The sequence below is a fragment of the Acipenser ruthenus genome, chromosome 37 (genome assembly GCF_902713425.1).
Source record: "Acipenser ruthenus chromosome 37, fAciRut3.2 maternal haplotype, whole genome shotgun sequence".
Lineage (NCBI taxonomy): Eukaryota > Metazoa > Chordata > Actinopteri > Acipenseriformes > Acipenseridae > Acipenser > Acipenser ruthenus.
Genome location: NC_081225.1, coordinates 2,896,309 through 2,912,706, shown reverse-complemented (window position 1 = coordinate 2,912,706; position 16,398 = coordinate 2,896,309). Strand labels below are relative to the sequence as shown.

Below are 16,398 nucleotides of genomic sequence, written 5' to 3'. Positions count from 1 at the left end.
GCACACACATGCACACACACACACACGCACGCACGCAGCACTAGCAGCAACCAGGGAAAGGAAGGGCAGACCCACACACACAGATACAGAAGTGGCGCTCCTGTTATGCTGCTCTCCATATACTGTACGTAAATATTTTCACTTGTAATAACTGCCATGAAAATACATTGCTACAGTTCCCGTGAAAATCAATGTTCATAATTATTTATGGTAAAGCTGTATTTCCTTTTAGAGTTGTACCAGCTCCTTTGATGACGAGGTCAATGTGCAGTACCAAACTCAGCCTCTAGGTGTGCTGTGTGATAAAAGTAACAACGTCAACTGCTTTGCTGTCGTGCAAAATCAACTACAGTCCGTGGCGACGCGGGGTGCGGGGTGCGGGGTGCGGGGTGCGGGGTGCGGGGGGGGGGACGTGACCAGATTTCTGGCAGGCAGTGGCTTAGCTACTGCGTTAGGATCGTTCACTGAAACATGTGTAAGAAATAAAGAAATTGCATTATTTTTATATTTTTCACTTCCCATTAAGATTTTTCTTTTCGCTTACGGAGCGAACTTTTTATTCAGCGCGTTGCTGTCAACCAATGAGAATACATAAGCAAGCTGCACCACACACAGATGCATGTAACATATAGGCTATGACTGTATATGCCATGTAGCCTAACTACTACACACATAGATGGGGTAGAGGACATCTCCTATGTAATGAGTAGCCTATGTATTTACGTAGAATGCACTCGCCTCTCGACATTACTGTCTGCTGACCTCTCCAGCGGCCAGCTTACTTAATAAGATTATCATTTTTCACGGACTGTGCAGCCAGCTTCATCAAGGGGCGGTAACCGAGTCCATCCAGGTCTTGGAGATGGAGTGGTAAATGTACAACCTATTATTAATTGAATAACTAAAGAAATAAATCAGAATGAAAACAGTTCTGGACGCTGCTGAGAGAGAAACGGCAAAACTGTTTCAATTCCTGAGCTCGGTTACCTATTAGTAGGGACCTACCTAAATCGCGATTTAGCGGATTTCGCGGAAATCGTGAAATGGAGGGGTCACCGCGAAATTCACCTCTAGGGGCCAAAGAATACAAACGAGTACGGAGAGGAAAAAAAGAAACGTGTTTAAATGAACTACTGCACAACGCAAGCGATGCAAACTACGCATCTTCCTTCTGTAGATAGCCCTTTTTATTCCTTCGCCGTCCTGTGTGGATTGCACTCAATCAAAAAACAAACAAACAAAAAACATCCACAAGTAACATTTACAAAATAAATTCTACAAAGCAGTTAACGTTCTTGTTTACTATTCAAAGGACAAAGTTTTAATCAGCCTATCAGTGCGTCTTTACTGCTTTTATGTGACCTGTACTGTGCAGGAGGGGGCGGGACAAAGGTGCTGCATTGTTTTGATTTAGGTTCTAAAATCTAGTTTTCAGCATTGGAGGTAAAATAGTAGAAATGGACGACAAAGAAAGCAAAGTATATTTCAACTGTACATGCAGATGGAGGTAATTGTTTTGCACAACTTGTAATGTGTCTTTGGAGAAAATACAATCGACCGCTATTTAGGTTCAGAATCACACATTAAACAAAAGGCTACTTCAGAGGCTGCTGAACAGAACGCAAAATAAACAGCAGCTTTCAGAAACCAAACTGGAAAGTCAGCCCAGACAAGAAGTATTCCTGTCTGCAAGTTAAATCAGTACTAAAACGATCCACCACAGCCACCTCGCTTCAACCTGCTGATTAGTTGTAATTTTAGACCCGAATAGCCACGTCTTCTTTGTTTTGACTCGGTACTAATAAAATAAATTATTGGATGGGACAAATAACATGATAACGAACGTGCTGCATACATTGACTTTATTAAAGTATGCCAGATGCCCTTGTGTAACCGAGTTTTTGGGCTGTTTCTAATCGATTTCCACATCTGTATAACTTGGCAAAGCTTTGCCTTAACTTCCAATCAATTCAGTGGATGCAGACGTGCAGTCTCAATGTATGGGCAAGTCACCTGCAGGGGGATGCTGCATGCGTGCCTTTAACAAATGACAGCACTGAAGCAAGTACCACTATTTTTAGGCTTTATAGTGTTCTGAAATACTGTCTACTTAGGTTTGTTTAATGTTTAAACAGGTCCACGAAATGTCAGAGAAATCCTAATTTTATTCCGCAACATACCCGTGAAAAATACGTAAATTTATCGCGATTTAAGTAGAGCCCTACCTATTAGTTTTCATTCTGATTATTTGTTTAGGCTACAGCGTGTCCGTCAGCTCAACAAAGCCTGATAGGCTAGTGAATGTCAGTGCAGTGTTGATACCATAAAAAATGAGTGGTTGGGTTTGCTGTCAATTAACCCAAGTTTCTTTTTGGATCAGCTGTTCGTACATTTTTGTTTGTTTGTTTTTGTTTTAAAGGCGCTGTAGTTATACAATGTAGTTAATGCAACTGTGTGCACAAGTCCCCCCGTCCCCCCCCCCCCCGAACCTCAAGAAGATTAGGTACCACCGGCAGACCTGCGTCAGTCAGACGGTAATTAAATTAGTCAGGATTTGTGAAATTAAATAAAATGGTTTGCTTTGCTTTGAGCACCAAATGTTAGTTAACAAAAATGAACAACCATAAGTACGAATTAAATTATATACGTAAGTGCGCAGTTTATTTCAAACTTTCAAAACTTAATAACATAACCAAAGAGTGTCTAAGACCTTTCACCGTTATATTTGTCCTCGTGTGAGACTTTTTCAGTCAGCGAAAATATGTGCTAAAGACAGAGTGAATTTGAGCCTTGTTAAAATGACAAAAAGACAGCTACGTTTGGAGTTTTTCTACAACAAAAATGCTAAACCACCAACGGCAGAGACATCAGCAGAAACCGAACCTGACTCTTCTGTAGTTCAGAATGTTATGAACAGCACGAGAGTGTGACGATCCTTCCATTTCAGGCGCTCAGGTTAGTGCAGGTGCAGCTGTCTGTCCATAAGAGACTCTTGCCTGTAAGTGTTGTTTGCAGCTCTCTTGATTGTGACAATCTGGCGTCGAACTGTTTGTGATGAAAGATCTGGTAATGTTAGAAAGCTAGCTTAATGTTTACATAAAAATGGTTAAAATCGGGCATCGGGTTTGAGCACAGTTTTTTTTTTTTTTTGGGGGGGGGGGGGGGGGGGGGGGGTGAGGGGGCGGGGCTGTGCCCCAGCAGTTTTTCAAGCCACGAGTCGCCAATGACTACAGTGGACTAGTTTACAAAGTACTGGCTGCTGCCAAATCAGCTGCCTACAACTACAGTACAATAAGAACCACGGGGCCAAGACAGAGTGTGATTGTGAAGCATGCCATGGTTGTTTTCTGTTTTCTGTTTTTGTCTTGCGTAGGTATTCACTTCAATTTAGACCACAAAGACTTCAGTTTACAAAAGCTCTCTTATTTTGAAAACTCAGTGTTGACAGGCATGCTGAAAGGGGATGTGGGGGGAGTGAGAGGAAACAGGGAGAGGGAGCGAGAGGAAACAGGGAGAGAGACAGAGAGGAGACAGGGAGAGAGACAGAGAGGAGGCAGAGAGGAGACAGGGAGAGACAGAGAGGAGACAGGGGAGAGAGGAGACAGAGAGGAGGCAGAGGAGACAGGGAGAGAGACAGAGAGGAGACTGGGAGAGAGAGGAGACAGGGAGAGAGACACAGGAGAGAGGAGACAGGGAGAGAGACAGAGAGGAGACAGGGGGAGAGAGGAGACAGGGAGAGAGACACAGGAGAGAGGAGACAGGGAGGAGACAAGGAGAGAGACAGAGGAGACGGGGAGAGAGGAGACAGAGAGAGAGACAGAGAGGAGACAAGGAGAGAGACAGAGAGGAGACACGGGGAGAGAGGAGACAGGGAGAGAGACAGAGAGGAGACAAGGAGAGAGACAGAGAGGAGACAGAGGGAGAGAGAAAGAGAGGAGAAAAGGAGAGAGACAGAGGAGACAGGGGAGAGAGGAGACAGGGAGAGAGACAGAGAGGAGACAAGGAGAGAGACAGAGGAGACACAGGGAGAGAGGAGACAGGGAGAGAGACAGAGAGGAGACAGGGGGAGGGAGCAAGAAGAGACAGGGAGAGGGGGAGATGGAGAAAAAAGGAGAGGAGAGAGAAGTAGGGGAAAACTGTGAGAGAGAGGGAGAAAACAGAGGGGAGGGAGTGGTAGAGCGAACGACAGGATAAGTGGGATGGGGTGAGGAAAGGAGAGACAAAGAGAGAAGAGGAAGGGGAAGGGGAGGGGAAACAGTTTGTACTGTTTGTTTTTTCTTTTTCTTACAGTGAAATCTGAGAACACTTTTGATAAACAATTTAGCTGCCAGACTACAGCGAACAAAGTTATCACTCGTGGAAATACTGCCCTACAATTACATGATACTGTGATCACTCCGCTGTGTTACGCTGTGAACCATACCAAAGTTTCAAAACTGCAACACAACAAATGCTTATCGTAAAAGTTTACCGGTACCTTAAAATGAAGGGCTATATAAGAACGATAAATACTGTAACCGATTAGAAAGCCTCTGTGTTGTTCTCCAAGTTGCTGCAGTTACACTGTAGATGCTATAATGAGTTACTATTAATGAGATACTGTTTTAGCAGACATATTTAATTACATAAACATTCATTTGAATGTTTTTGGAAGTAAAAATATAAATGCAAAGCTGCGTTGCATTTTTCTTTGTGAATGTGCTAAGTTAAAAAACAGCAATTCAAAAACTGTCAAAATCCCCCAAGGTGGCAAATCCGCTGAATTTAATACCAGCCACAATGTCCTGTTAGAAGTATGCTCCCGCCCCCTACAACATTTTGATTGACATTTAGTGATGTAATTTCCTCTCAGACGAATTCAGAGTTTAGAATTCAGGCCAGCCCGAGGAGTGAAATCGGACGAGATAATCGGACCAGTTTTTGGGAGCCCGAAATGGAAACATAGGTGGGGTGGGGAAACTGGAGCACCTACCCGGGTTATGAGGTTCATAGAAACGAGTTATCTGAAAGCATGGCTCGCAAACTGATTTCTTCACCTGGTGTAGTACCAGATATCCGATCTAAAAATGTTTACACATTTGAGACCTACATAGTGAACGGATGTGTAATTGAGATTTATAAAATTATTTTATCAGCTACAATCACTTTAATATGAGACCACAATGGTGATTTCCTTATGCTAGGAGCATATTATTAGCTATCAAGTAAACCAACTCTCACATCAAACCACTAAACCTCTAACAGGGGCAGGTGAAGAACTGGGGGGTAAACACAGCCAAGCCGACCATTATACCAGAAAAAATGTGTTTAATTTCTATCAGTGCAGCCAATCCAGGAAGACTGGGGCTGCAGTCAGGGCTGTGATTGTTCAACTGCTTTCATTTGAAGCCAACTTAATTGAGTAACAGTGACTTCAATGTAAGTAATGTGTTGCCACAGCAAGAAGCTCATTTTAACAGAACACTGCTAATTGTAATTTTGATCAATGATGTGTTGGAATTGATCAAAATGGGAAATGGATTGGTATTGGACATTGTATTGGAAATGGTATTGATATTGGAAATGGTATTGCAAATGGTATTGAATTGGAAATGGTATTGGTATTGGAAATGGTATTGGAATTGGTATTGGAATTGGTATTAAATTGGTATTGGAAATGGTATTGGGAATGGTATTGGAATTGGTATTGGAAATGGTATTGGGAATGGTATTGGAAATGGTATTGGAATGGTATTGGTATTGGAATTGGTATTGGTATTGGAATTGGTATTGGTATTGGAATTGGTATTGGTATTGCCCCTGCCCGCCATAGAAGGAAGGCTGTGTATCTAGAGCAGCTGCAAATATCTTCCTCTGACTCTTACCTCAATGACTTCGCTTCTTATCTGAGGATATATGGAAGTGTCCATCTGTGTGTCGCACTTCACATTTATCTGGAAAACTGCTTATTACATTCTGATGAAAATTGGTATTAACAACACTCCATTCTCAGCTCTCCAGCATGTTAATTACCTGCACCTTAATAATAATAATGAGAGCTAGTCTAACACACTCCACTCTCAGCTCTCCAGCACTATCATTACCAAAAACATTGCATCCCTCCTAACAGATCCAACAACATTCCTGCAGCAATTATTCAAAACAATAAATTGCTGGCACAATATTGTCATGAGTGATGAGTGTGGCAAATAGCTGTATTATTCAGTCGCTTCTGAGTCATGGAATTATAAAGCCTTCGAAGAGCACTGACACTCTGCTCAGATTGGAGCCTGGATCCCAGATCAGATCCCTTTAGTACAGCCGGCCCCTGAGGCAGCGTTGAGCGCTACAGCGAGTGTGGCATCATGCAGATTTAATGAGAGGGATGAGAATTGCCCTTGAAATATATTTCTAGAAACGTTGAGGTTTCCCCAGAGTTGAAATACTCAAGATAAATACAGCTTTGCTATTAAAATTATACTATAACTGTATTGGTATAAGAAAATGGTGTTTTTAAAAAGTATTTTCAGCTTTCATCCACTTACAATATGCAGATGTAGCTTGAACCTCGAACCGCAGTGTATCGATGATAATGTAAATAACACCGAGCTCCAGACAATGAGTCTCAAACTTTAAACATGTTCCTGTTTACAGGTAAGAACTCAACATTACTACGATGAACACCATAATGTTCGTTATGGTAATTGTTTATTTATTAGTTTAAAAATGTTTCGCAAGAGTGAGTTTTTGGAACATTGATAAATAGAGATGCAAGAGTCTGTGCAGTATATTTAAATGAGCGCAAGTCTAATCACTCCACTCTCAGCTCTCCAGCGCTGTCATTACCAGCACCTTAATAATAATGAGCGCTAGTCTACACACTCCACTCTCAGCTCTCCAGCGCTGTCATTACCAGCACCTTAATAATAATGAGCGCAAGTCTAATCACTCCACTCTCAGCTCTGCAGCGCTGTCATTACCAGCACCTTAATAATAATGAGCGCTAGTCTACACACTCCACTCTCAGCTCTCCAGCGCTGTCATTACCAGCACCTTAATAATAATGAGCGCTAGTCTACACACTCCACTCTCAGCTCTGCAGCGCTGTCATTACCAGCACCTTAATAATAATGAGCACTAGTCTAAACACTCCACTCTCAGCTCTCCAGCGCTGTCATTACCAGCACCTTAATAATAATGAGCACTAGTCTACACACTCCACTCTCAGCTCTCCAGCGCTGTCATTACCAGCACCTTAATAATAATGAGCACTAGTCTACACACTCCACTCTCAGCTCTCCAGCGCTGTCATTACCAGCACCTTAATAATAATGAGCGCTAGTCTACACACTCCACTCTCAGCTCTCCAGCGCTGTCATTACCAGCACCTTAATAATAATGAGCGCTAGTCTACACACTCCACTCTCAGCTCTCCAGCGCTGTCATTACCAGCACCTTAATAATAATGAGCGCTAGTCTACACACTCCACTCTCAGCTCTCCAGCGCTGTCATTACCAGCACCTTAATAATAATGAGCACTAGTCTAAACACTCCACTCTCAGCTCTCCAGCGCTGTCATTACCAGCACCTTAATAATAATGAGCACTAGTCTACACACTCCACTCTCAGCTCTCCAGCGCTGTCATTACCAGCACCTTAATAATAATGAGCACTAGTCTACACACTCCACTCTCAGCTCTCCAGCGCTGTCATTACCGTGTACCTCACATAAGTAGCTTGATAACTATAGCAGCAAGTCAAAGCTCAAGCAACATTTACCAATCTCATACCCCCAAATCAACAGCACATAAAACTATATTTTGTTATTTATCCTCAGAAAAGCACATGTGATAAACGTTTATTTATTCATGCATCATTTCTATATTTTTTAAAAAAGGTGTTAAGATCAAATAAAAACGAGATGCTTGCAGGTATAGTATTCATACAATGAAGTCTGAAAGCTATCTGCAAATCACAACATTGCTTAAAATACAAGAACAAACGCAAATAATTTGCTGTTGAAATTGCGAGCACTACCTTAACATAAATAAATAAAAATGAATACTAAAATAAATAAATACATAAATCAGTTCAGTTCAAGCAGGCATGACCTCGTTGGAGCATGCGCACAGTGTTTAGGTTCTACACAATAACCTAGCAACAGATGGACGAACATTAATAAAATTAAATGGACCGCGGGACTAAGTCAATTATCCAGCAGGTAGCGTGACAGCTGAGTGGGTCATTGTGTTTAATTAGAATCTAAACAGAACCACAATTAGCGGTCTCAAATTACAAGCTACATTTCTGAAACGTGTCTTTGACGTTTACGCGCTGTGGTGACATATTTATGCTATGACAGGACGGCACTTTGAACGTTCACTGAATCATGTCACTGGAGGGGGCACGCTGTTACAACGAGGACTTCCGTTCCAAATGAGTGATTAATGCTAACGCTCCACGCGTGACATTTGAAATGTTTCCAAGTGCAGTCTTGTGTCCAGAACGGTACCATGCATACATGTATGGGGCTTTTCATTTGGTTAGAAGACTCCGTATTAAACACCAATTTTGCAAAGCTTGTGGTTTATTTTGTTTGCTTGCTATTACGAAAAAGTGTGTGAGAGAGAGAGAGAGAGTGAGAGAGAGAGAGAGAGAGAGAGATGTGTATTTATCTAGCCATGTGGAAAGGTGTGTCCCAAGTTCAAAGATAAAAACACCTCGCTTGTTTTGTGTACTTACAGAGTGACAGTCCGGTTTGGAAGCAGACTCGCCAGCGGTGGTTCTGTCAGGTCTTCCCCGCTGCAGATCACTTTTTTCCGGACAGCTGCAACGACGTGTCCCTGCTTGGAGCTCTCGTCCACGCAGATGCAGCGGCTTGTGGAGAGGTCCGGGCAGCTGCTGGCTCCCAGGGACCCCCACAAGAGCGCCCCGACCAAGAGGAAAAAGCGCCCCCAGAACGGCGACGGTAACGATGCCCCGCCGGTCACCCCCCGCATTATCCCGGTCGATCCCACCACAGCTGGCCCGAAATCAGCCCATACTCTCCCGGGTGCACTCCCGAGGCAGAGCCGCCGCTCGATAGTAGGAAACAGGAAGGGGTCTAATATGGAAATGAAATGGTTGATTTAACTTCTTCAGTCGTACAGTCTGGTCCCTTCCCTCTCCAATATATATATATAATATATATATATATATAGCCTAAATAAAATTGGGAAAGAATTACCCTAAATAATAATAATAATAATAATAATAATAATAATAATAATAATAATAATAATAATAATAATAATAATTTAATAAAATAGTATTGTTATAAACTATTCAAATTCTTCAGATTTAATATACAGCGGGTATATGTGTTTTAGGTCAGTTATTGCGCTTTGCACAGTATCAAACTAATAATAATATATCCAGTGCACAACTTTATCTTGATCTCAAAAATAGTTGTTTTTTGTTTTGTTTTTGTTGAATTCCTCTTCAGATTGTGCAGCTGCGACGCACTGACTCGCTTGCGTGTAATAATCAGAAGCACGGAACGCTTTCCCGGTCCGCTTTGCACAGTGAAGTCGCCTCCCCGGTTCAGTGTTTTTCCGCATGTATTTAGTTGCATGCAGTCCAGTGCCGCACTGTACACTGTTCAATTTCATATACAAAATCGCAATTGCATCTTAAGTCGCCTTTCCCCTCAATTATCTGCGCCCGCAGTCATGCACACGTTTTCTTTTTTCTTTTAACTCATGTAGTCGGAATAATAACAATAATAATTCCTTCAATTTCCAGAAATGACAGCACGTCGAAAAAGAAGTGGGACGTTCCTTTTTTCCCCCGACTTGCAGTAGCTCTTAGAGGTCCCGAGTTTGGAAGTTCGGGAGTTTTTCTCCGCCTCGGCCGCTAGTCGCTCCAGTCCCGTTTGTTTTCTGCTCTCTTTCTCGCTCTACGGTTGTGAGGAGAGGCTGCAGTCTGTGTAACGGTCCCCGCTCGTCCCGGGTCGGCTCACCAGTTGCAGTTTATTCCTGGGATGTAGCGGTCCTGGCTGGCCGGTCTCCTGCCTCTGCCACTCTGTCACTCCGGGGTCGGGTTTCTGACTCCGGAGCCTCCCCTCTCCAGCGGTGGGAGACGCGGCTCCGCTGGGTCCTAGCGCCGGAATAGTCCAAATACTGGGCGCTATGCTTGAACTGTCTGTGCCAAAATAACTTAATAAGGGACGTTTAATGTTTAAGGAAACATTTTCCGACTGGTCTGAGCAGCCCTAAAGGCAGAGCCTAGCGTTCACCATAGGAACTGCACATTGTCATTGTAAACACGGATTTGTGCGCTGCTCTTGCAGCATGTATGGGTAATGCTGTCGCTGTTGCTGGCATTGTCGCTAGTATTGCTGTAAAATGAGGAGCATTGAGTTCAGCCTTTGCATCAGGAGCCCGCAGCACTGCACTGAGAACAACAACGAAATGTCAGACGACATTTGCGAAATAATAGGCCACGCAGACAACCTGCCTGACGAGGACATCATGCAACGGTCCAGATTAGATCGGGCAGCGATATTCAATTTGTGCGAGGTACTAAAGTGTGACTCGGAAAGCCTGACAGACGGAAGCCACGCATTACCTGTGCATATGAAAATATGAATGGCATTGAGATTTTATGCAACAGGCTCTTTTCAGAGAGCCGAAGGAGACAGATTTGGAGTCACGCAGCCAGCCATGTCCCGTGTCCTGCATCAGGTAACAGATGCGTTAGTTTGTAAGGCAGGCAATTAAATGCATTTTCCCATTGACCAGCAACCGCAGCGTCAAAAAAAGATGCGTTTTATAACATAGCTGGATTTCCATCAGTGTTGGAGGCAATTGATTGCAAAGCTTCTGATGGGGCTCCAGTGTACATGAATCAGGGTGACTAGATTTTCTAAGCTCAAACATATTGTTAAATAATTGATAAGACTAATTAAACCATTTAAATGTAGGCTGTTTTAATGGTTATTTTAAATAGACGTCCTCTCACTCTTAGTATTATCTTTTTGTTTCTTTTTTTTCTTCACACATTTTTATCCTTTTTTTGTTGTTGTTGCTTTTGGTCCCTTTTGTATATACGGCTATAATTACTTTATTTATTATCCAATTTGTTCAATTTTTTCCCATGTTCCCTACATGTTGACGTTTCATTGCACACTGTCAGATTTGAGCTGACCATGCTGAAAGAAATTGTATAAACAAAATAAAGTTTTTTTTTATTTTATAAAAAGCGTCTTGTTTTCTGTGTTTTTTGTTCTCTGTACTAAACAGGATGAGTTTCAGACTATTTCACTCTTTTTTTATGAAAGCCTAGTGTGTGTGTATTCATCTCATGTATGGCATTGCGGACAGCTTCTGATGGGGCTGCAGTGTACATGGATTAGGGTGACCAGATTTTCAAAGCTTAAAACCGGGACACATTGTTAATTGATATGACTAATTAAACCATTTAAATATAGGCTATTTTAATGGTTATTTTAAATAGACGTCCTCTCACTCTTAGTATTATCTTTAACATAGGTGTTGTATTTGATACAGACCTCTCTTTTGAAGCACATATTAAAAATGTTACAAAAATGTACTTTTTTCATTTAAGAAATATTGCAGGACTGAGAGGCATTCTCTCCAGGCAGGATGCAGAGAGATTAATGCATGCTTTTATATCTTCTAGGATTGATTATTGCAATGGTCTTTTCATTGGGACTAGCCACAACATTATTTCTCGCCTCCAACTTGTACAAAATGCTGCTGCTAGAATTTTAACTCGGGTCAAGAGGCGAGAGCATATCATCCCCGTGCTGGCATCCTTGCATTGGCTCCCTGTTAGTTTTAGAATAGATTTTAAGGTGTTGCTGTTAACTTATAAAGCTTTAAATGGTCTTGCTCCTCCATATCTTAACGATCTTTTGGAACCCTATGTCTCTAATTGCCGCTCCGATCACTGGATGCTGGGTTACTGTCTGCACCTATTATTCAGAAAAAAACCCTCAGGTGGTAGATCTTTTAGTTATATGGCACCTAAATTATGGAACAACTTTTGGTTGTCTGTATGGCTCTTTAATTAAAAATGCTCTGCATGTTTACCTCCAAACTGGTGTCTCCTGATTAGGGCGCTTGAACCCAATGGCACGCAGTCCCCCTGCCTTACCTTTCCGGGGATAAGTGCGTGCGAGTCCGCTATATCAGCAGGGGCGACGCACGGCGCTGCTCTCAGTCCAGACCGCACTGGCACGGCCAGCCGGCCCGGCTGAGAGAGAGCAAGACCCCGCTGGCACACCAATGATAGATCGGACACCAAGGTCAGCCACAACTCAGAAGAAACACACCCAGCATGTTAGCAGCCTGGTCTCAAACCTCACAACACCAACGAAGCAGCCGAAACATTGGACTCCGATAAGTGTATGTTGGAAATGTAAGTATTGCATCAACAACGAGTCTGTCTACACCAATGACACAGCCACTTAGAGACTATCAAGAGTATTGACAAGCAGACACGGGATAAGTAGCTATATTCATCATTTTAGCTGTTCTGTTTATTTATATTTTAAAGCACATACTGTATATATAAAGTTTAAGTCTGTGTGTGCCTACATATATATATATATATATATATATATATATATATATATATATATATATATATATATATATATATATATATATATATATATATATATATATATATATATATATATATATATATATATATATATATATACATAGATGTGCTCAAATTTGTTGGTACCCCTCCACAAAAAACAAATTTTCTCTGAAATAACTTGAAACTGACAAAAGTAATTGGCATCCACCATTGTTTATTCCATATTTAATAGAAATCAGACTTTGCTTTTGATTTTTTATTCAACATAATATTGTAAATAAGAAAACAAATGAAAATGGCATGGACAAAAATGATGGGACCGCTAACCTAATATTTTGTTGCACAACCTTTAGAGGCAATCACTGCAATCAAACGTTTTCTGTAGCTCTCAATGAGACTTCTGCACCTGTTAACAGGTAGTTTGGCCCACTCTTCCTGAGCAAACTGCTCCAGCTGTCTCAGGTTTGATGGGTGCCTTCTCCAGACTGCAAGTTTCAGCTCTTTCCATAGATGTTCGATAGGATTCAGATCAGGACTCATAGAAGGCCACTTCAGAATAGTCCAATGTTTTATTCTTATCCATTCTTGGGTGCTTTTAGCTGTGTGTTTTGGGTCATTATCCTGTTGGAGGACCCATGACCTGCGACTGAGACAGAGCTTTCTGACACTGGGCAGTACGTTTCGCTCCAGAATGCCTTGATAGTCTTGAGATTTCATTGTGCCCTGCACAGATTCAAGGCACCCTGTGCCAGGCGCAGCAAAGCAGCCCCAAAACATAACCGAGCCTCCTCCATGTTTCACTGTAGGTATGGTGTTCTTTTCTTTGAAAGATTCATTTTTTCGTCTGTGAACATAGAGCTGTTGTGACTTGCCAAAAAGCTCCAGTTTTGACTCATCTGTCCAAAGGACATTCTCCCAGAAGGATTGTGGCTTGTCAATATGCATTTTAGCAAATTCCAGTCTGGCTTTTTTATGTTTTTCTTTCAAAAGTGGAGTCCTCCTGGGTCTTCTTCCATGGAGCCCACTTTCGCTCAAAAAGCGACGGATGGTGCAATCAGAAACTTACGTACCTTCACCTTGGAGTTCAGCTTGTATCTCTTTGGCAGTTATCCTTGGTTCTTTTTCTACCATTCGCACTATCCTTCTGTTCAATCTGGGGTCGATTTTCCTCTTGCGGCTGCACCCAGGGAGGTTGGCTACAGTTCCATGGATCTTGGAGACGTGTGATACTAATTAAAGAAACTAATTAGTTTGAAATATCACTATAATCCAATTATTTATTATCTTTTCTAAGGGGTACCAACAAATGTGTCCAGGCCATTTTAGAATATCTTTGTAGAATAAGCAATAATTCATCTCTTTTCACAGCTTCTTTGCTTTATTCTATAACATACCAAAGGCATGCAAGTATACATGATAAAATAGCTTTTAATTTCATCACTTTTCAGGAGGAATGAAGCATTATTTCAATGAGCTGTAAGGGTACCAACAAATTTGAGCACGTCTGTATATATATATATACACTACCGGTCAAAAGTTTGAGAACACCCCCATTTTTCCAGTTTTTATTGAAATTTAAGCAGTTCAAGTCCAGTGAATAACCTGAAATGGTACAAAGGTAAGCGGTAAACTGCCAGAGGTTAAAAAAAAAGTTTAGGTTACCAAAAACTGAAAAATAATGTACATTTCAGAGTTATACAAAAAGGCCTTTTTCAGGGAACAAGTAATGGGTTAACAACTTACAGCTGTTCTGCAGCAATGGAAGTAAATTAAGCCTTGAAAGTTGATGCTAACAATTCCTACAGGTGTCCCAACTTTTGCTGATTACTTATAAACCCTCTGTCTGTATAAAAGCAGTGTTGGAACAGACTGTGTTACTACACCCTCTTAAGCATTATTTGGACAGTATTGTACTGCAGGAAGTAGTATATTGCTCTCATAATGGCGAGAAAAAGGCAATTAACAAAGGAAGACAGACAGACCATTATAACCCTTAAAAGTGTAGGTGTTTCCTTTAGAGAAATTGCAAAGAAAGCCAAGGTGTCAGTGAGTACAGTTTCCTACACCATCAAAAGGCACTTGGAAACTGGAGGAAACTCTGACAGGAAGAGGTCTGGCAGACCCAAAGCCACAACAGAATCAGAAGACAAGTTTCTGAGAGTCAACAGCTTGCGTGATAGGCGGCTCACAGGACAACAGCTTCAAGCACAGCTTAACACTGGTTGAAGTAAGCAAGTCTCAGTTTCAACTGTGAAGAGAAGACTTTGAGCTGCAGGTTTGACAGGTCGAGTGGCAGTAAGAAAGCCATTGCTAAGATGGCAAAATAAGAAAAAGAGGCTTGCCTGGGCCATGAAGCACCACCAGTGGACTACTGAAGACTGGAAGAAGGTCTTATGGACCGATGAATCAAAATTTGAAATCTTCGGTTCATCACGCAGGGTTTTTGTACACCGTCGAGTAGGCGAAAGGATGGTTCCTCGGTGTGTGACACCAACTGTCAAACATGGAGGAGGAAGCGTGATGGTCTGGGGCTCTTTTGCTGGATCCAGAGTCGGCGACTTGCACAGAGTGGCACCCTGAACCAAAACTGCTACCACAGCATTTTGCAGCACCATGCAATACCCTCTGGTATACGCCTAGTTGGTCAGGGGTTCATCCTACAGCAAGATAATGACCCGAAACATACCTCCAGGCTATGTCAGAACTACCTTAGAAGAAAAGAACAAGACGGTAGGCTTCAAATCATGGAATGGCCAGCACAGTCTCCAGACTTAAACCCCATCGAGCTGGTTTGGGATGAACTGGACAGAAGGGTGAAAGCAAAGCAACCTACAAGTGCAACACATTTGTGGGAACTTCTGCAACAGTGATGGGAACAACTTTCCGAACAATATTTGATTTCCATTGTCAAAAGAATGCCACGAGTGTGTTCGGCTGTTATATCTGCAAAAGGTGGCTACTTTGATGAGTCAAAAAATTTAGATTAAATTTTGTTAAACGAAACGATTCCATGATTTCTTTTTTATCTCCAATTGTTTATTTGTTCTATGCTTTAATTTCAGAGTACATTGAGACATTAAACTGCGTAAATTTCAATAAAAACTGGAAAAATGGAGGTGTTCTAAAACTTTTGACCGGTAGTGTGTATATACAGTGCCTTGCGAAAGTATTCGGCCCCCTTGAACTTTGCGACCTTTTGCCACATTTCAGGCTTCAAACATAAAGATATGAAACTGTAATTTTTTGTGAAGAATCAACAACAAGTGGGACACAATCATGAAGTGGAACGAAATTTATTGGATATTTCAAACTTTTTTAACAAATAAAAAACTGAAAAATTGGGCGTGCAAAATTATTCAGCCCCTTTACTTTCAGTGCAGCAAACTCTCTCCAGAAGTTCAGTGAGGATCTCTGAATGATCCAATGTTGACCTAAATGACTAATGATGATAAATAGAATCCACCTGTGTGTAATCAAGTCTCCGTATAAATGCACCTGCACTGTGATAGTCTCAGAGGTCCGTTTAAAGCGCAGAGAGCATCATGAAGAACAAGGAACACACCAGGCAGGTCCAAGATACTGTTGTGGAGAAGTTTAAAGCCGGATTTGGATACAAAAAGATTTCCCAAGCTTTAAACATCCCAAGGAGCACTGTGCAAGCGATAATATTGAAATGGAAGGAGTATCAGACCACTGCAAATCTACCAAGACCTGGCCGTCCCTCTAAACTTTCAGCTCATACAAGGAGAAGACTGATCAGAGATGCAGCCAAGAGGCCCATGATCACTCTGGATGAACTGCAGAGA

At 41.8% G+C, this 16,398-nt stretch overlaps 1 protein-coding gene across 1 annotated transcript in view; it reads right to left on the bottom strand.

Annotated features, from left to right (window-relative positions):
• Positions 1-10,447, bottom strand: part of LOC117397889 (adhesion G protein-coupled receptor A2) — an 89,180-nt gene extending 78,733 nt beyond the window's left edge. The window contains exon 1 of the mRNA XM_059008454.1: positions 8,723-10,447. Coding sequence (XP_058864437.1) covers positions 8,723-8,979 — 257 coding nt within the window. The 5' untranslated portion in view covers positions 8,980-10,447. The remainder of the gene's footprint in view (positions 1-8,722) is intronic.
• Positions 10,448-16,398: the final 5,951 nt, after the last annotated feature.